This window comes from Hyperoodon ampullatus (genome assembly GCF_949752795.1).
Source record: "Hyperoodon ampullatus genome assembly, chromosome: 11".
In the NCBI taxonomy this organism is placed as follows: Eukaryota; Metazoa; Chordata; class Mammalia; order Artiodactyla; family Ziphiidae; genus Hyperoodon; species Hyperoodon ampullatus.
Window position 1 is genome coordinate 8,565,610 of NC_136924.1, and position 22,024 is coordinate 8,587,633.

Consider the following 22,024-nt stretch of genomic DNA (forward strand, 5'->3'; position numbering starts at 1 on the left):
CCATCTGACTAAAATCCTTTTAATTCATTCTGGTTTTCTTTAGATAATTGACCTGGGTTCTGGAAAAGGCTACCTAAGCTCCTTTTTGTCCTTGAAGTATGGCTTAAAAGTTTATGGAATTGATTCCTCAAATACCAATACTCATGGAGCTGAGGAGAGAAACAGGAAACTGAAGAAACACTGGAAAGTCTATCGTAGGCGGTCAAAATTAGATGTCAATGGACTGGCATTACAAATGACAAAAGAAAGGAAAGCGCAAGATGAAATTAAATTTAAAGCCGATATTGAGGGAGTATGTAACAGCAGTACTGCAAATCAAGAAAAGATGTCGACCTCGGACTTTCTGCAAGATTTTTCAGGCTCTGTAATTTCTAACATCAGAAAACAAATGGAAAACCTACATGTTTATTCATATCGAGAAGAAAATTTGTGTTTTGAAAATGCCTTTTCTCTTAGGGACCTTTTGCCTATTAATGCCATAGAACCTACTTCTTCATCCCGTATACCCAAGAGAAAAATGTCTGAAGCAAATAAAGAGAGAAGAAAAGTGACATCAAAGTCAAATGAATCCAATATATATTCACCTTTAACATCTTTTATCACTGCTGATTCAGAACTACATGATATTATTAAAGATCTGGAGGTAATTTTATTTTTTTAATTCCTTAATTTCATTTATATATAAAGGTTCTAAGACATAGAATTAAGTTTTAATGGTAGCTTACTTAACCTGCATATTTTATTTGATTACATTAATATAAAGGACCAAGAAAATAAAATTATATTCAGGCTTTCATGATTTCCACAGCTGTCAAAATCTGACAATCTGACAATCATGATTTTCCAGAAGGGAGTACCCTCCACTCATTTGTAAGCCTAAATTAAACAGAAGTACTAATCCAAAAGCTAGTCAGCTAAGTTCTCGTTATGCAATTTATGAGTTGTTAAAATTCCAATCCAAGAAAGCTCTTACATTTTATTTAAATTTGAAGTAAAGATGTACCTAGGGCAATATTACGTTTAATGTTAGCCTTGGTAACCAAATTTGCAGTTTTCTTGAGCAAGACCAACTTCTGTGTATTCTTAAAAAATTTGAACGTTTTCTAAAGTACAAGTATGTCAAGTTATGCAGAGATAATATATCTTAAAGGCAACATTGTATGTGAAAACAATATTGTAGAGGAGTTTTTAGAAATCATTTGGCCTAACTCATTGTTTTAAAAAAACAGGGTAGCCTTTGAAGTTATACTATTCTACTCTTGTTAAAGTTTTTGAAAATTCTTCCCTAAAGAATGAATAGACAAAAGATACCAGAATTCTTTATAAATTCAAATCCTTGTTTGGTAGCTAACCAATGTTTTGTTGCTCTGTCATTTTAGAATGGGGAATTTTTCTTTTTCCCAGGTATTTCAGGATTTCACTAATTATGGGAAACTGGTTAATCCTCATTAACTGTTTTTCCTATATATGAAATCAGTAATTAAGTTATAGCTTAACCTTCTGTTAGGGTTAAACGGCCCCAATTACTTTATCCTGACTTAAAAATGTATATATTTTTAGTGCTTATTATCATATATTTATGTTTTTAAAAGTCTTCTGGAAAATATATGATCAAAACTATATGCAGACTTTTATAAGAATTTGACTTATAAAAGATATGCTGGAAGATTATTTCTTGGGTCCTTAGTTAAGTAGCAATTTAGTAACCAGAATTAACCAATACCTCCCATCTCCTCTCCTCCCCACCCTACAACACACACATACAATACTTAAATATTTTACTGTTAGGATAATATGCTGATTGCGTATTTTTGTTTGCCACCTGCTGGTATTTTTAACTAACCTTGTGTAACTAATACACTGAAAAATGAGATTAAATATTTTGGTGTTATATTTAGGGAGAACTAGCCTAAAAGAGATTTATGTCTCTGTTATCTACCCTTAATTAGCAATAAGCCCTTTCTCTCTGAATTCCTTTTTTATTTATAACATTATAATGTCTAAATAAAACCTACCCAAACTATGTAATCATTGAGAAAAGCAAAATAGTTGCACAACACTCCAGAAATTGTGCTTTGAAGAGAATGTTGGTTGAAGCAACAGAATGTTCTATCAGGTTGAAGCAACTTACAGGTACAGTTATTTTCTTTAGAAAGGTAACACGTCAGCCCTGTCTATGTCTACATTATATGGGCTAAAATCACATTTTTGGTAAAATAACTTAAGTGAAAAAATTGTATTTGTTCTGAAGGTAGTTATAAAAATATACTTGATTACAACTTAATGTCTGTTATTTTGAATTTATAACATGATGATGATGATGTAAGAATAGAAGACATTTACTGAATTTTATTGGATGCCAGAGATTGTACTAAGTCATTTACCAGTATTAACTTATTAAAGTCTTGCAATAACCCATTGAGGTGAGATACTATTATTAGCCTCATTTTACAGAAGAGGAAGCTAAGGAACTGAAGAGTTAAAACAAACAAATGGTATATTGATCAAGATTCTGTGAGTGCATGCCTATGCACCCATTCTGTATGTGTATACATCTAAAGTACGCTTTGGGTAATTAGGAGAACATTTCATAGAATTTTTACATAACATTCATGTTATAAAATTTAGAACAAAAACTTTATATTGAATTTAATCTTGCCATATTTGATGCAGTGAATGAACTAAGTAAACTTTTGGTGTTGGAGTAAAAATGCCGATTTAGCAACACTTAATTTTTTTTTATGACAATGTTTTATAAGTTTTGATGGGTATGGGTGAAGAAGTGAATTTTTAAAATTGACTAGTAAGGTATTAATGTGTCTCAAATCATAAGTTTGTCCTAGTAATGCAGGCTACGTTGTATTGATCCAGCGTTAATTTGAGTAGTCGTTAAGCAAATATTAGTTGTAAAAGAAACCAGAGAAAATTCAAATGAGTAAGTAACCAAAAACACTAGAAAATCAACTGAAAGTTATGTCAGTTTTGGTAAAAGATCAGTCATTTTGCCTTTAAAGGCAATAGTTATTTGTTATGAAAATAAAAGACATACAATACTTTCTAGGTAAAATTTCATCATTTTAAAAAGCTCTACATCTTTTAATAAACATTTAAATGTTTCTTAACCCTCCTTTTAATTTCCAAAATTTATTTTTTCTTCTCATTTTTTAAGGATTGTTTGATGGTAGGTCTGCATACTTGTGGTGATCTTGCTCCAAATACTCTGCGAATATTTACTTCCAAGTCTGAAATCAAGGGAGTTTGCAGTGTGGGTTGTTGCTACCACCTCTTATCTGAAGAGTTTGAAAACCCACATAAAGGTACAAGTTCTTCATATCCCGTAATTTTATTTATTTGAGCATAATGGCTGCTTTGTATCTCTCCTTTTTTTGTTGTTGACATTATTGTCACTTTGAATTAACATTTGAGATAATATCTGATATTCTTGCAATTTTAGAAATGTTACATCAAATGAAATTTGATGAACTATCACTTGCATTGTATTTTATTATAGATTTTTTAGTTATAGTATGGTCTTAATGAATGCCGAAAACTGCAAATATGTGAAATTTTTGTGTGGTGTATTTTTAGAGAACTTTTGTTTAAAAATATTTGTAAGATATACATTTACTATGGTAGTAAAGCTAAGTTATTTTGTCATAAATATAGAACGGGCAAGGTTTGTTTTCATTTCCAAAGCCTTCTCAATTTTGTAACGAATATTGATATTTGTCCCCTCAAAAAGTTTCTTACTGTAGTTTGAAGGGTCAAAATACTATGATTTTTAAAAGCTGGAAAACTGTGCAATTGTATGAAAATAATAGTATTCAAACTGTGCTCCCTGGGCTGAGAAGGTGCCTGAGGAGCAAAGTACAGAGTACGTTGACAGGACTGAAAGCACCTACAACCCTTCATCCAGAGCAGCTCCTGAAGTTCCTCTTTGATCCATTTTATATGTTATATCTCTTATTAGACACATGGTTTCAAAACCACTGGTTCAGGTTAAATGGTTATCTATTAATATTAGCAGTTCTCTTTTCTGTTAGTTTAGTGAAGTGTTTATCAACATCCAGTGTCCCTTGCTAAGAATGTTTAGGTCAGGAAGTTGTGTGAATATAGATGGTATTGCTTGCTCTTTTTCTCAATTTTAAAACCCAGATGACTGTAAAAATTTGATTATTTGTCATTTAGTCATTTCCAACAGGTAAAAATGATGATTGTATGATTCTACTGAAAATTGCCTGGGTGAAACAGGTCATCCTTGAAACTGGCAAAGGTTTTTGGGGAAAAGAGTTAATTGAATTTTTTATGTCAAGGTTCTAAAAAGTATCTTTTAGGAAAAATACACAGAAGTAAAATTGCCAATATATAGAGATACACAGAGTGAGAGAAAGAAAGCAAATTGGCAAAAAGTTAACAATAGTTTAATTTAAATGAAGAATATATGTTTGTCATGCCATTATTTCCAACTTTTCTCCGAGTAAAAAAATTTTCAAGGGGCTTCTCTGGTGGCGCAGTGGTTGGGAGTCCGCCTGCTGATGCAGGGGACATGGGTTCGTGCCCCGGTCCAGGAAGATCCCGCATGCCGTGGAGCGGCTGGGCCCGTGAGCCATGGCCGCTGAGCCTGCACATCCGGAGCCTGTGCTCCGCAATGGAAGAGGCCACAACAGTGAGAGGCCCGTGTACTGAAAAAAAAAAAAAAAAAAAAAATTTTCAAGATAAAAATTGGGGGGAAAAGTAAACCTAAAAAATTATTTATTCTAAAGTATATACCCAAATATTTACATTACTTTTTAGCCCTTTTTGTGCATCTTTCCTAAAAGAAATGAAAAAAAAAAACAACCTTTAATACAATCACAGTTGTACAGCTTATAAAATATTAAATGCAAAGTGTTTTCCTGGATCAGCAATCATAAAATTTGGGGTAGGGAAGGTTTTGTTCTTAGTTCAAGAGTTTCTTGTTCTATAGGTACAATGAAATGGATTTTTTTAATAACTGGCTTAGTTCAGGGTAGGTGTAGCCACTTGGTGTGTCTTTCAATTCAGAGATACCGTCTTACAGTGTGAGATCTTTAATTTCAGTTGCCCACTTCCTTCTTTCACTTTATCATCATGCCTCCCCAAATGCCTTCCCCTTCCAAAGGGCCTCCCTCTCCTCTTTAGGTGATACGTCTTAAGACTGCCATCTCTGGTCGGGCTGGACCCTTGCAGCCATTGCTCAGTATCAGGTCTCAGACCTAATCTCTGTACTTTACACCATGAGAGGGATCCTCTCTTTTGGCAGCGCGCTCTGTTCTCTGTCACACACATTTTTCTACATCTGACTCTCCTTCTGGAGTGATCCCCAGAGCTGGTTCTGCTGGCTTGAGATGTTTATTTCTTCACTTACATTTAAATCAAAATACGTAGTGTACATGTGGCTTATGAGTAATTTTATCTATTCTCTGTCTGGTTTTTGTTGAGTATGTAAAGAAATTCAGATTTAAGTGGCTATCGTTATTTTATGACAACCAGGAAATGTCATTGGTACATTTTTCATCTGATGTCTGGTTCTTCAGTTCTGTTCTTTAAGGGGGTTGGCAGAAGCTACTTGCCAGGGTAGGAAAAAAATTAAGAGAGTGACCAGTTGCTCCTGTGCCTGTCCATTTTATGTCAGTCTTTAGGTACCTTTTTTTTTCCCTAGTCAAATAGTTGTTTAATATTCTTTTTTTTTTTTTTTTTTTTTTTTTGGGTCTTTAGTCTTCAATTTATTTCTGTTTTTAAACAGCATCTAACGGCTTGGAAAAGTCCCTAACAGCAAGGGCCTGCCCCATGCACTCCCAGAGGCTCCCCCACCCAGGGCTGGGGTCCAGGCTCCAGTAACTCCCCCTCAGCCACACCAGCCATCAAGCCTACTTTCTCTCCATCTCTGGAGACTTGGGACAGAAGAGGATCTCCAGTTAGAGGGAAAGATGGCACTAAAGGGCACTGTGTGGAAGGACTGGGCTCAGACACAGCTGCCTTTGTTAGTCTTAGGATATTTTGGGATTTGGTAGCATGCTCAGACAGACTGCGGGAGGGCTCGAAGAGGGGCTCCTGGACTCCTCTCTGGCCTCAATCATTCCTGGGCAAGCCTTACAGCACCCCTTCCTCTTGCCGGGCTCAGTGCATTGCCTTTAGAAGCTGGGCAAATGGTAGCCTGTGTGATTCAGCATGCCTTGCTGTGACCTGGTCAGCTGCACTTTACTCCTGGCCTAGACAGGGTGGGTAACCAGGAAGGTGTCGAAGATTCAGCCCTGAGGGTCCCACTGCCTCCCGCTACAGGGCTTGGGACCTGACTGTACCAATCCCTTACCAATTCTCACCTAAAGGGGAATAACACAAGGGCATCTCTTTGGGAGGAGGGGCAAACCTGGGCATTTAAACCCCAAGCACAGGCACAGATGGGCCTCCAGGCCAGAGACGCCTCAATGCATGCACTAAAGCAGCAGGGGCAGCTCAGCTGGGAGAGTAGGGGCCCACAAGGTTGGATCTACCCTCGCCCAACTCCTCTCCGCACCCATGGTAACCATGGAAACATAACCACCCCCTCTGCCAGCTGCCTGGGTTTAGACAACCAGGCCTGGCCCACCTCCACCCAGCCAAGGCCTGAACTGATGCCAGGCCGGCCACAGAGTGGTTGCAGGAAGAACTGGGATTGGGTGATTTGGTCAGTCCAGCCTTCCAGCACAGCTTGGGAGGACTACCACAGGAGCCTCCACACCTTGCTGCCTGGGCTGGGGTCAGACAGGGCTTAGTCAGCCAGCACAGTGGCCAGCAGAGCTAGCCGCATGGCCCCAGATGCCCTCTGCCTGTGGGCTAACAGCTACTGTGGGGTAGTAGCCCTTGCTGCAGCAGCAGCAGCCTCTGGGACTCATTGACGGGGCTGTCTGGCTGCTGCTCCTCCTGCTCAGGCCGCTCAGCCAGCCCCCCAGGGCTGAGGATGTACCGACAGTCACTGGGGGTGCCCCCCACGGCCCCCAGGCCACTGCCATCTCCAGCCCCACTGCTGGCCGGGTCCCCGCCAGGCAGCTCCAGGTTGCCTCCCTCGGCAGATTCCTGGGTTCCCTCAAGGTTGATATACAAGGGGTCCTGGCTGGCGGATAGCACAGACAGGCGGCCCAGGACATTCTCCAGCTCCATTCGCAGACATGTGAAGCTCGGGCGCTGCTTGGGGTCGGCGCTCCAGCACTGGTACATGAGCTCATACATGTCCTCCATACACTCCGGAGGCTGTTTCAGGCGGTTCCCGCCGATGAGGTAGTTGTAAATCTCAGCGTTCTCAATGCCAGCATACGGCGTCTGCCCACGAGTCATGATCTCCCACATGGTCACCCCGAAGGCCCACTGGGACAGAATCGAGGTTGGAGGGGAGATGTCACCAGGCTTCCTGAGCCAGGCAGAGTCCCGAGGCAAGCATATCTTGGGGCTCCGGGGCCTCATAACGGGGCGGCCAAAGCCCAGAGAGCAGTGCTAAAGGTCCACCCACGCACTAGTCCGCACTACTGTGTTACCGTCAAGTCTCACTGGGCCGCCCTGCTCACCACGTCACTGTGCACGGTATACAAGTTGTCAGCCAGGCTCTCCAGGGCCAGCCACTTGACGGGCAGTTTGGAGGCACAGCCCTGACGATAGTAGTCCCCACTATAGATCTTCCGGGAGAGTCCAAAGTCGGCCACGCACACCGTCATGTCTTCTGCCAGCAAAGGGGTTCTCCCCAATCCGGGAGGCGAGCAGGAAGGCGTGCAGGTCCCCGTGCTTCATGAAAGGCAGGATGACCATGGGGATGGGGAGACGGCCTTTGGCCCTGCTCCGGAGGCTCACCCCAACAAGCTTGGCCACGTGTGGGTGGTCAAACTCCTTCATGCAAGCCGCTTCCCTGAGGAACTCTTCAATGTCGTTTGAGGCAATTATGTCAGCTTTCAGCATCTTTACAGCCACTTTCACAAAGGAGCCGTCCTCCTGCTTCAACTGGGCCTCCCTCACTGAACCAAACTCTCCTTTGCCCAACATCCGGCCCAGGGTGAACTGCTGCTCTGGGATGAGTACATCCTCCAGTTTGTCCTTCAGCTCATCACTGATGCCCAAGCTGTCCAGTGTGGCCTCGATGCGCTCGGGCCTTTCCCGATTGAAGGATCGTGCTGCCCGGAAATGAACTGCCGGCTCCCCCCGGGCCATGACACTGTCAAAGGCTTGCCCAAACCGTGTCTCCTTCCGTCTCTTTCGAAGCAGGATGAGGGCCAGGGCAGCAGCCGTCACCAGGGCTGTCAGCACACCCAGGACCACAGGCACCCAGGACGTGCGGCTGTGGGGAGCACCCTGCTGGCCTGCATGGTCATGAGAAGAGACCACCAGCGGCTGACTCCAGGGCCCACAGCCAACTGCACTGGAGACACACACACGCACAATCAGGTCCTTCTGGGGATCCCAGCCCGTCAGGTTGGCCCTGGTCCCCTCCACTGTCAGCTCACCCTGGGTTCCGTTGTCTTGAACCCAGGACAGTTTATAGGGTCCCAGAGGGCCTTCTAAAGGACTTTCGGGGATCACTTCTTCCCACTCCAGGATGAGGCCTGAGTCTGTGTGGATGGCACGGAGGTTCTGGGGAGCAATGGCTGGGGCTAGACCCTTTGTCCGAAAGGGCACCCAGTCAGCATATGGAGAAGGCCCCAAGGCATTGGCACAGCGAACCCTGAGGCTATAGTTGGTGGCAGGTGCCAGGTCCCGGAGCAGGCAGGTAAAAGGTGGCACAGGGACCACAACAGCCAGGACCTCCCAGCCTCCTGGGGCCTGAGTCACCTGCGGCCGCGGGCTCGGGGAGCAGCAGAGCGGTCAGACCCGCCAGCAGCAGCAGCAGCGGCGACGACGGCGGCGGCGGCGGCGGCGGCAGCGGCAGCGGCGGGAGCCCCGACCGCCCCATGCTCCGCCTCAGCGCCATCGGCGGCGACCCCGCACCATGCCGGGCCCGGCCCGCGAGCGACGAGCATAATATTCTTAATTATACTTATTTATAATGTGTTTTAATAAAGTGTAAACAAACATAAGGGAAGATATATAGTTTTAGAGCTAAATAAAAAGATTAGAGAGAGACCTTTGGGTAATGAGACCACTTTAGTTACCTTTTCTAACACACTATTGCATTAAATTGTTTAGAAGTATTTATTGACCAGGTATTCAGACTGAAATGAGAAATATCTTTGAATTAGGCATGTTCAATAGAGAGGCCTTTGCACATTCTGAAGGAAGAAGAAAGATTAGTGCATCCACATCTTCAGCCTCTCCCACTTTGTTTCTGCCATGGGAAGATTTGATAGATTTATGAGTTGAGTGTAGACACTAGTTTTTATTCACTTTTGTATCTTCAGAACTAAGCACATTGCCTCAAACATGGTTCATGTTGATCAATGTTTGTACAATGTGTGTTGAATAGATAATTGAGTGGCAGTTGCCTTGTTCACTGCATCGATAGGATGACTTTGGGCCCAGGACTCAAGCAAGAAAAAGTGTCGGAAAGGTTTGTTAATGACAGTGACTGGCAGCTACAAACTCTCATTTTCCCTTCTTACAGGCAGAGTTAATTCATGGAAAGGCCTTCCTGTCAAAAATATCTTAACCATTGAGAATCATTGAGATTATCAAGTAAACAATACTAAACTTAAGTGGTTAAAGCTAATAGTAATACTTTAATGTTATTTGATTTCCTCATAAATACCTGAAAAGAACAGAGGGTTGGGAGGCTTGCTTGTCAGAAAAGCAAAGAATAAGCAGGAAGAAACAGGACTGAGTGATATGATGAATTAGGTGAAGATGTATGCAATGTGAGTACCTTCAAATACTTTGGAAAGAAACAGTTGGAAAGCCAAGAGATAGGAGAAAAATAAGTGATAGGAATAACAAAAGCAACCTTGGTTCATGCTGCAGTTTTGCCTAGCTTTGGGCTGCCGCGTTTTCTCATCTCAAAAGCTAGATGGCAAAACTCACGCCCTTCTCTCTTTCCCACACCCCTATTTCCATTTTTCTTGCCTTATCTTGGCTATAGTAAAAGGAGAGAAGGTATGAACCATCTCCTGCAATTTTTATAACAGTGTTTCTCAATTCTGGCTTCCCAGTTGGATCGTATATGACAGTTTCGGTGTCTAGATGCCTGGGACCCACTGCTGACCTTCTAATGTATAATCTCTAAGGATGGGATTTGAATATAAGTATTTTTAAGAAGCACTATAGGTAATTCTGATGAACAGCATCGTTGAAAACAAGTGTTTGTTATGGTTCCTAAGAAGACAGAATTTTAGAAGAGGTTCTGTAGAAATATATTCAAGGTTATTTGTAGTTATTTTAACCTCTCCCATGCAGAGACTTAGGTGGACTCTGCTCATGTGCTCGTTTGCATATCCAAACCAAAGGCTGAACCCAGAAGGGTCCAGAAGTGTATATCAGAGTCTAGAGTGCAAAGTAATTAACCACCCCCACAAAAGTCCTTGAAACATAGAGCTCAGAGTGAAAACCCGGGGAAACCAAACATAGAGGGCATAAATGCCCAATAAAGTTAAAGTTTAGAAACTAGACAAAATCAAGGGGAAAAATGTAGAACAAGAAAAGAATGTCCAAGATAATTATTATGAGCACCACTAGAATTTTGATAGCTTAACTTTACTGATGAGCAGTGATGTCTGTGTGTGTGAAGGCAGACAACAGCAAACAGTTTGTTCTTGTCTATTTAGCAGTGACTGTTTGCAAAGATGGAATATGGATGTGGTCTTATTTTGTTTATACAGCATATGCTATATAGTCCTAGTATTCCTTGCTAAAATAGAAGTCCACCACTGTACAGTTTGATCATTATATTAAAATAACTAACTTATAGGACAAGGTGTTCGCATGGACAAGGTTAGAGTATTTCCTGTCATATGTCTAGGACTAGGTTCCATGGAGTTATATTTCTGAATAATCAAGTATGTCATGTGTCTCTCCCTTCATATCTTACACACCTGCCTCTAACCCTCAGTTTGTTTGCACAGCTGTTTTTAAGTTTGGATTGGGGCAGTGTTGCCCTTTGGGATGTAAATTTGAGTTATTAATAGCCCAACATAGTACAGTAGAAAAGTCTGGTATGTACACTGCAACTTTTTATGATGATGTGTACTATGTAAACAATACGTGTTTTACATGAATATGTTTACCCAGTATGCCGTGGTAGACCATAGAGGTGGTCTGTCATGAATGTTAATTTTCAAAAATACCTCAAAACTCTCTGAGTAATTATGAATACCAAAGTTCTACCATATGTTTTAAAAACTGCTTTAAATATTTATACATTATAAGCCAGTAGTTCCTAGGAGAACACGAAATACCAGAAACAGTATTATTTATTGCAGTGCTTTATAGAATATGTATGTTTTCCCAAGCTTGACTTGTTTCAGTGTTTTGTCTTAATATTGATTATCATTATCATAATTAATTTGAAATATTGATATTATTTCTTCCCCCTGAAGTTGGAGAGAACTTCTTTTGGTTGTTTTTCCCATAAAGGTAGAAACATGCTGAGGAAACACTACTGGTTACCTATCCAGATCCACATCTCTCTTCTTCCTTGCTAACTGAACTATGATTTTGTTCAAGCATCAATTATTAGGACGATTGAGCCCTGCTATAGCCTCAGAAACACGTGACTCTCAATCTGAATTAGTTATGGTAATTCCATTTATTTAGGAAAGGATATGAGACACGGTTCTTATCAATGAGGAGAATATCTACTAGAGAGTTTCTAGGAAATTTTTTTTTTTCTGTTAAAAGTGAACACAAGACAGAAGCAGCGCTTTTTTTCTGCCTCTGGACTGTATCATCTGTATGTGTTTTTTCAGCCTAACGTATCGACCTGCTATGTATTCTGTCAGAAATTGATGTTAGTGCTGTAACTGAGTCATTCAGGCCCAGTCCGAAGCATGAATGGTAATTTTCTTTTCCTGTATGTTTACATGATCATATCTGAGGCCTAGGAGTGTCACACGAGTAGAGAAAGAGTTGGGGTCCTAGAAAGTCAGATCAGGTGGTTTCATAGAGCTTATTGAGTGGCCTTAATAGGAGCTCCTTCTAGAAGCAGCCCTTGTCTGGGCAGAGACTTGTGCTTGGTCTCTCCCTACCTCTTCCCAGCCCAGTGTCCGGGAGTCTGCTAATGTCATTAGGGCCTCCAAATACTGCAGATCTGCAGAGTCAAATATAAGTGGTGTAACCCTTGAAAGCCTGTGGCCTACCTTCATGTTTACCCCAGCCTTAATGTTCTACCGGGGAATTAAGGTGATCCTCCCTAGAGTCCTCCATCTCCTTTCGTTTTTTTTAACCAAAGGAGGGCTGTAGATCATCCTGTAGTGGCATCTTTCAATCTGGTCCTGCCATTTCTGTATCAAATAGAAACTTGTTAAGGGGATATGATACCTTTCTTACTGTAAATTGTTTCTCAATATGTCACCAGTAGGAGTTTTAAGGCAAGAGGCTAGATTCTTATATAGTCATCTTCAGTGCCTTTTAGAATTAACAATTGGTTTCACTGCTTTAAATTTAGAGGTACTTCACCTGAAAAGGTATCTGGATGTTGAAGGACAATACTCTGAGCATGTTATTTGAAATTGTAACATACTGTTTAAAAATAAGTATATCTTATATTTTGAGATCTTTTGGATATTCAGTATATGCTGTTAAAAACTCCTAAGATAGTATTAGCTAGTTAATATCAGCATTACACCATGTATTGTAGCTACAGAAAGATATGACTGATTTCTTAGTCAAGTAAATAGCAGTGAATTAATCTCATCATTGCAGCAGTGCACACAATTGCTGTCTTTTCAGTAAAGATTTAACAGTATTTTCTATCGCATATAATATGTATTTTATTAAACAAACCTGTTTGTTTGCTTTCATCTTTTAATGCTAGAAGTTTGGAGGATGTAGAAGAATAAAGTGTGGTCTCTTTTTTCAAAAGAGCATGTGCTTTACTTCCATTTCCAGCCATGTATGATTTTTCTGAGGAATTCTCCTGCTATAGTTCAGCTAGACCCTGCCTAAATTAAAACATGTTATTTTTTTAAGCATTGCTGACTCTACAAAAATAAGGGAAATCTCCATGGATCAAGAAAAATCAAAACCAAAAAATTAAAAGGAGAGAAAGGGAAGAGAGACGAAGAGGAGTTGAAACTAGAGCAGGGAACTGTGAGCCATAAGATAGCAGATGGTATTGTCTTGAGGCCAATGCTGGTCCCATTGGGACCTAGAGACTAACGTTGGGCCCTCCTACATGGTGGGGGAGCTGGACCTGAAAAGCTCATACTAAGCCATGACCTTGAATGAGACAAGGCAGTCTTCCGTCAGTCCCATGCCGAAGCAAATTCAAATCTTTGTGGGGGAATACTTCCCAAATTCTGGCCTTTGGAATTTCTACTGATTAAAATGTACCAAATGTAAGCTCAGAACTTAAAAAAAAAAAAAAATAGGTAAATCACCAAATCTGGCTGGCTAGGTATCCTGCCTGCCCCTTACCCCATTCAACTAATAATACTGAATGTAATTAAATTTCATTTCTTAAAAGCATTGAAATACTGGAAAGATACGTAGTATTTATCAGGTCAATATACAGGAGGAGGTAGGAGTCCACAAAGATGATGAAAATGCTGAAGCTACTAAGGGTATTTGTATACCATGGTGGCAAACTTGAGCTTTGGTTTCAGAGCCCTGCAAGGAGTGGGTTACAGATGATAAAACTTGCACTTAGGCAGACACAGAGAGGAGTCCCATAGGACAGACTCTCGTAAGTTGAGACCACAAGGATAAGGACTAAAGTTAGAGCAGCTGTAGTAGAAATAGAGTAGATTGAAACATTTAAGATTATGTAGAGGAGTAGAGATAAAGGAGAAGGATTGTCAAGGACTATTATCCGATTTCGGTTCCAAGCCACTGGGTAGGTGATGGTACAGCTTACATGATGGGAAAAACTAAGGAAGGACCAAGTTTCAGGGCAAAGTTTTGAACATGCTTAATAGTTTGAGATTGCTTTATATGAGTGATCCTACTTTGGGGAAGTTTTATAAATACAGACATCTAAATACATGGCAATGGAACTGTTGTAGCATAATCACATAGGATTTATTTTTCTCTTATTTTCCAGAAAATCTGTAAGGTAGTAGCTGACATTGGTTCATATGGTTCAAGGGTGTGAGGGCCAAGGTCTCTGCAGTTTTATTGGCCTTTCACTGTGGTTACATAATGGCTGCTGCTGCTCCAGCCATTGTAGTTCAAATGGAAAGAAATATGAAGATGGAAGAACTTTTCCCATGTGAGACAGCATCCTTTAAAGAACTTCCCTGGAAATTCTACCCAACAACTTCCTCTCCTCCATAGGCCATCTCTAGAAGGCTGGGAAATGTAACCTTCTAGATGGGCACACTGCAGCTCCAAATGAAATCAAGATTCTGTGAGTAACGAAGAAGGAGAAACTGGATATTGGTAGGCATTTAGCACTGTCTGCCTCTGTGTGTGTGTGTGTGTGTGTGTGTGTGTGTATACACATGTGTAATATTAATGCATGAATAGGTCCCTGCAAGGGGGAGAGTGATAAGGAGTGTGGGTAATATAACAGTATGTACATGTAACAGAATGTAATCATATCCATTGTCCTCTTCTTTCTTTTAATAATATAACTCCTCTTAGTTTTAGTAGAGCAAACATCACCCAGACACACAGCTAGAGTCCTTGTCTTCCATGTGAGAAAATTCAAGCCAGTAGAATGTGAGTCAGATAATGTGTGCAATTTATTTAAAAGGGAACTGCTTGCCCCCCTATTTTTTTTTTCGCTCTTCCTACTGGCTAAGGAATAACAATCACCTTGATACTAAAGTTGGTAGCTAACTCTTCAAGGATGTCAGAGCAGCCTGACCCATATGGGTCTCTGGATAACATGCTCTATACTGCCTGCCTCTCTCTGTACTATGACAAGAGAAAAAGATTTCTATCTTATTTAAAGACCTATGTTCTGAGCTCTTTTGTGGTACCCTATCTAGTACAGGTAGATCTAAGGTCTTGTTCTGAATGCTTCTCCTTTGGTGAAACTTTTACCTTGAGACTGTAACTGTTAGGCACTATGAATATACAACAAGCCAACAATAATTGCAACAACAAAGAATAACAAACTTTATATATATGAATATATACGATTTATAAGTGATTTCTTAGAGGTAAGAAAAAAAGAGACTATGATAAGTGTTAAAAGAGCTATTCCAGCCAGAAGGTAAAAATTATTTCCTGTTAGGAAATCAGGAAGAGCTTTGTGAAGATAGTAACTTTTGAATTGAGCTTTGTGGGGTAGGGTTTAGGTAGACAAAAATGTGGAGATACTTGGAGCATTCCAAGTATTAGGAACAAGGTGGGTTAAGGCACGGCAGGGCACTCATTGGAGATGGTTGAATATTCTAGGTGATAACCTGATTCATATAAAGTACAGAAGTGTGATATGAGGTGGAAAAGAAAAGCAGGAGTCAGTTCAAAAGGACCTCATATGGAAAGTCCATTTTGGAAATGAGAATTTTGAGCAGAACAATAACATGACCAAAAGCAGACGTTGTTAAGGCCTGTGATTTTTCAACCATGAGATTCGCTGGGACCCTAGCAGTAGAACAGTGGGGAAACCTGAAATCGTGGGACCAAGGCTAGGAGAACTAATGCAAGAGAAGCATTCACCCCAAAGGAGGTAGCTAGATGCTGACGCTGGTATTCAAAAGGCAAACTCCAGTCAGATATGAGCTGACATCTGTTATCAAAGGGTCTTATTGGAAAATTGGAGCACACGCAGCAGGGGTTTCTGATCAGCTGTAAAACTATACGTGATGGTTAATAAATACTATGGCAAGGGCTTTCTCTGGCTCTCCCAGTATATTGACTGACGTTTGGACAGTGAAAATGAAAGAGTTCTACTTAAAACAAAAAAAAATGATTAGCATTTACTATGAGTGAAGTACTATTTCAAATATAATACTTTACTTTTATTAATTACTTTATTCCTCATAATACTCTGTAAAGTAGTACAGTCATTTCTTGGTATCCATAGGGGATTGGTTCCAGGACCCTTGTGGATACCAAAATTCATGGATGCTCAAGTTCCTTACATAAGGTGGCATAGTATTTGTATATAACCTACTCATATCCTCCTGTGTACTTTAAATCATCTCTAGATTACTTACACTTAACACAATGCATATGCTATGTATATAGTTGCCTGGTGCACAGCAAATTCACGTTTTGCCTTTTAGAACTTTCTGGAATTTATTTTCCAGATAGTTTCAATCCACGGTTGAATTCTGTAGATGTGGAACCCATGGATATGGAAGGCTGACTGTACTGTTATCGTCATGTTTATTTTCAGATGAGAAAACTAAATCACAGAGAGGTTAAGTAACCCGTCTAAGACCACACAGTTAATAAGTGAAGGAGTTAGAACTTTAGCCCAGTCATTCTGGCTTGGATTCACTCTTCAAACTCAGAGCTGGGGTAGAGGGATAGGATTTGGCCTCTGGGGAGATTCTGTTAAATTTTAAAGCATCAGGGCTATAACCCAGTGTGTTAGCATTCTGAATGGTACCAGTTTTATCAGAGGACTAGAATCTAAATGAGAACCTGAGACAAAATTATAGGCAGACTGTGTGGGCATAAATAGGGGAGAGTAGGGGAAGATGCTCCTCGGGGAGTACACAAACTCTAGTTCTTCCAGGGTACAGAATAGAGGCCAAGCACTAGTTCTAGCCCTCACCTGGGTTTAAGAACAGTGCTCCTTAAATATGGAAAAGCTTGGCTAGTTTGAGTTTAGCAACTGGGTAGGGACATTGATTTGGCAGAGACTGAGACAGTTTAGGGATCGGTAAATGTGTCCTTTGGGTTAAGACAGTTCCCTAATCCCTGCCTCCCTCTCTTCAGTTTTGTACTGTATAACTTGTTCACAGTCGAATAAAGTGACCTGATGCCGTTTTCCTTCCCTGGAATGTGGTTAGGATGAGGTGTCTCTGAGTGTCCCAGCTCATGTAAAAGTGCTCACCTTTTGTCTGAAGGAGCAGCACTATCCTTAAAGCCTTTATTTTGTGTTAAGGTTCAGTAAATATAGGTACTCATAAGATAAATGCGGCATCTCCCACTTTTTCTATAAGCTGTCTTTTTATACAGATATCAGCTATTTTGTTTATTAGAATTAAGATTTTATTAAATTGACATGACTTTAATAATTCTATCCTATTTTAATTTCTCCTTTTTTGATTTTATTGCATGTACTACATAATTAGCTTCTTATTTCATTTCTAATCATTTCCTGTCTGTGTGGGCTACATGGGCACTGAGAGAAAGGAGGTTGAGAAAGCTTCAGGATGTATTCTGCCTATAATGTAGAGGTATGTGACTTCTGAAGAGCCACATCTTGGAAAGCAAGAGAGTGGTTAACCATACTTTTATCAGTTTAAATACTTTTGCCTACAAATAATAGCAAATTTACTTAACAGTGGCATAAGCAATAAAGTCATTATCTCACATAATCAGCAGTCAGGAGGTAGCAGTTCTAGCGTTGGTTCACTGGCTTTCTGACATCAGGGCACTGGGCTCACATCTAGCCTTCCCTCTCCGGGCTACAAGGTGACGGCTGCAGTTGTAAGCATCATGTCTTCATGAGAAGTAGGTATGAATTAGAGCCTTTCTTCTCAAGCATCTCTCTCCTTTTGTCAAGGAGGAAAAAAATCCGTCCAGAAATTTCTTAGCAGAATTGCCTCATGTCTCATTGTCTAGACATAACTCACAGGGTACCTTCTGGCTGCAAAGGAGTCTGACAAAGTGAATATTTGACTTTTTCAGTTTCCGTTTTGGGGCAAGTAGAGTAGACAGGCGTTAAAAATGACTGAATAGCTTCTAAAAGGATCTGCAGAAACATCCTTTTTCTTCTCCCCCCGGCCCACCCTACCAGCAGTTCCTTCCTTCCTTCTTCCCTGTCTCCTCTCTCTGTGTCCTGATTTTGGGGGTTGAGAGGAATAACTCTCTAAAGGAGAGGTGCAGTGATTTCTCCATATATTCTTTTGCTTTGGTAGCACCACATTATTCAACCATAGGTGGTTTAGTTTTTATCTCTCACGATGGACTCTGAGCTCCTCTAAGACAAAAAGCTTATCTTTAAAATTTTTCTTTTAATGCCTAACACTCACCGTAATATGTGGTATTATAGTAAGTGCTCAATTAAAGAAATGTCATGAAATGAAATTATAAATTAAGGAAAAACTGATTCAGCACTGTTTAAAACTAAAGAAGGAACAAAAGTATTTGATAAGACATCTTGAGAAAAAATAATTATGTTGAAGTAAGTGGTTTGAGAATTAAAGGTATTAGGCTGGCTTTGCCCTTCATAGCAAAGTTAAGAAACAGGTTAGGGAAGTTTTACATTCCAGAGATCACTAGAGCAAAATGATGAAAACACACTACCCTGGTGAGATTAGAGGTCTTATTGAACTTTAAATCTCTATAACCTCAGATTATAAATTATAACTCTTCTCTTTATTATTCCTTGAGAAGAAACAAAAAGATTACAGATATTCACCTATTAACTACAAAATTTTTTTCTCCCAAGCATGTTATCTTTAACCACAAAGCATATGATGACCACAAAGTTGTAAACCGTGTTCTTGGAAGAAAATTGTATTTGTTCTCTTGATTTTAGTAGTGATTCTGCATTTGTTTTACTCAGACCCACATTAAATACATTTTATATCACTACCTAGTATGTATATAGATAGATAAATAGATAAATAATACTGGTACTGAACTTTTATTAAAAAGTACTTTTTATTCTTTTTAGTTAATATTTGTTCTTTGAAAGGTACTGGGTCTCACAACACACAATGTGTGCTGGTATTCTTTATTCTATTTCTTTCTATTGTGTAAAATATTGATCACAATCCACTAAATTAATTTCATGATCCAGTAGTGGGTCATAGCCAGTGGTGTGACGCTAAATGTTTTAATGGTTTGCTCCATCCCTGAATAAAAGCCCTAATATGTAGCGTTTCCTGATTTCCATGATATAAATACACCCAGTTTGGCCAGTTTCAAGCTATCAACCTGTTGTCACTGAATGCTGAACTGGGAAGAGATGACACAGTCTCTCTCTCTCTGGAGCCAACTTTACTGCACCACTGGCTTTAACCCACAGTTTGAAATAAACATAAATTTATGTTTGTTATATGTAAGTGAATTTGTTCATTTAAGCTGCAAATCAGCTTATCTTTAAAGCATCCCAAACAGTGTCTGGTATATAGCAGATGCTGAATATATATTTCTTAAAAGAATGAGTTGCTTTATTTTGACAAATATAAAGGAATATTTATGTCTTCCTTAGTTTGTTTCTTTTTCAGTTGTCCAACTTTTCAAATAAGGACTTCAATTTCTCACTGATCCTCACAGAGATTTTTCAGATTTGTTAATAACTTCCTGCTATATCACATGTTCATTACTTAAAATTTTTAAAAGAATTTTAGCCTAAAATTTGAGAAAATGAAAACAAATGATTATTTAAAACAAATTATAAGTGATTGTATTTCAAAATAATTCTTTGTAGAAAGATTTTTTTAATTTTATTGAAGTATAGTTGATTTACAGTGTTGTGTTAATTTCTGCTATACAGCAAAGTGATTCAGTTATACATGTGTATATTCTTTTTCATATTCTTTTCCATTATGGTTTATCACGGGATATTGAATATAGTTCCCTGTGCTGCACAGTAAGACCTTGTTGTTTATCCATCATACATATAATAGTTTGCATCTGCTAATTCTCAAACTCCTGATCCTTTGCTCCCCCACCCCCCAAAAAGAAAGTTTTAAACACAAGTAATTTATAAATGATTGGTAATATTTCAAATTAATTCTTTTCAATGAACTTTCTTTTAGTCTTTCTATAAATCATTACTGTTTGATCCAGAATCTGGAGATTGGGGCATGGAAATTTTTTAGCAAGTCTGACTAATTTAAAATCAGCCTGAAATTAAAATGAAGATTCTCTGAAATTATGAAGACATAAGAACTGATTTAGTAACAACAACTTTGGGCATTGAGAATATCAATGAACATTTTTTTCAGCATAGAAATTGCTGAGATGTAGGAGACGCTCAGGAAACTGTGTACCCACCAACTGCCCACTCTGCTGGACACCAGGGATACCTAGATAAGACAGTATAAAGAAATTGACAACCCAATGGGAAGACAAATAACAAAAGACAGTTGTAATACAGTGTGATACGTGCTGTCTTAGAGTTGGCTGCACAGAGAGAGTAATATGTAAATGCCCAGGGCAGTCCAAAAATACCCTGTAGGGAGGAGATGCTTTAACTGACTAGAGTTTGACTTCTGTTTCTTCAGTGCTATGGCCTTGGATAAATCAGTTTGCCTTTGTGGATCACCTGTAAATTAGTAAAAAGAGAGGTGTTAAATTAGATGATCTTGGAGATCTCTCTTATGACTCTAATAATATGATTCTGTGACTTGAATGTAGCTTTCCAAAACGTGTCTTTTATTTAAACTGAACTTCACCTATATTTGTCACAACATTTAGATTTAGTTCTAGTTTCTTTTCTTCTTAATTATATAGGTTTTGCATAAACAAATACTGTGCTTTCCTGCTTTGATTCTGCATTTGGAGTAGGATAACGGGGAGTTTTTGAAAATCATACTTTTAAATCTATGACATTGTAAGAATGGCCATAAATTTTCCCAAAGTTTTATGTTGAGGTATAATTATCTAACAGTAATTCCTAGTTAAACTCATATTTAAGTTTTCATTTTCTTAACTATCAGTATTAATAGTTTATTAACCTGTTCAGAAACTCAGTAAGTATCAGGAGCTATCTTGGCTTGAAGAAGGTGTCACTCTTGTAATCTTAGAGCAGATAAGTGGACTCTACTGTTGACCTTGTAGATTCGCTGTTTATAAGCTTTAGTTACAACATCACATTACTTCTCACTGTTCAGCTGGGCTTATGTCTCAGGAAAATTCTTGCCAGTTAACATGGGGTGAATGCAGAGATTTCTAGATGTACTTGGCAGTCTGTGCACAATCACCTCACACAGACAGCTGTATCTGCATCTTCAGTCAGTGCATTTTCTAGAGTATTGGCACTGATTTTACTTTTGCCATAGGACATCTTCTTGCTGCCTACAAGTAGTTAGACATGGAGTTTTAATACATTTTCCCTTTTCTTTAATTTGCGCTTCGTTACTTTTTGTGACTAATAGAAATTGGTTTTAGAAGCTCGTGCAGATTGTATTTATTCAGCAAAAAACAAGTTCTCCCTGTGCTCGTGAATGTAATTAAATCTAAAACAAAATTAATATATCCACTTAAAAGAAGTAATAAAGAGAAATAGTATATGCTTCAAATATAAGGTAATATGAAATCAAAGCTGATAGAAATTCTTATCAGAAAGTTTACAATCAAACTAATATAAAACAGGCTTTAAAAAAAAACTACATTCTACTAGTTTTATATACAAATTTGGATTTGTATACCATAGCAAAGGATGTTGAAAAATATTTTGCTATAAATATTGTATTCTCACATATCTTTTTTCACATGATAAATTATAAGCAAGTTGTCTAAATTTCTTTCATCAGTCTGGCACAATGAGCAAAATTTTCATAGGAATGAAGTTACAATGTGATTCATAATATTAGTGTAAAGATTTTCTCATTGACTTAATGTTTCAGATGGTCCATATGTGTCTCAGTGTAAAGTCTTTTATCAAGACTGGAGTCTTGAATATAAGGAGTGTATCAAGAGCAGCAGAGGAAACTTGTCATGCACAGTGAGAAGTTGCTGTCACAGTGTTTGCCAGACCAATGCAGTGTTTTCTGTCAGTAGCTGAACTTTGCCATTCTTATAGTCATGCATAAAAATACCAAGGCAGTACTATCTAGACTGATTCATTAAGAAACAATATTTGAATGTAGGTATG

General features: G+C 39.2%; 2 protein-coding genes across 2 annotated transcripts in view; one reads left to right on the forward strand and one right to left on the reverse strand.

Annotated features, from left to right (window-relative positions):
* The window catches only part of METTL25 (methyltransferase like 25), a 98,686-nt gene that overhangs the window by 27,617 nt on the left and 49,045 nt on the right, over positions 1-22,024 (forward strand). Inside the window, exons 4-5 of the mRNA XM_079714395.1 lie at positions 44-643; positions 3,170-3,317. Coding sequence (XP_079570521.1) covers positions 44-643; positions 3,170-3,317 — 748 coding nt within the window. The remainder of the gene's footprint in view (positions 1-43; positions 644-3,169; positions 3,318-22,024) is intronic.
* On the reverse strand, positions 6,674-21,214 carry LOC307059943 (tyrosine-protein kinase receptor TYRO3-like; the record flags this gene model as incomplete). Its single annotated transcript, XM_079714225.1, is given in 4 exon segments — positions 6,674-7,362; positions 7,560-7,719; positions 7,721-8,824; positions 21,132-21,214. Coding segments are annotated over 4 exon segments (1,875 nt in total). The 3' UTR covers positions 6,674-6,834.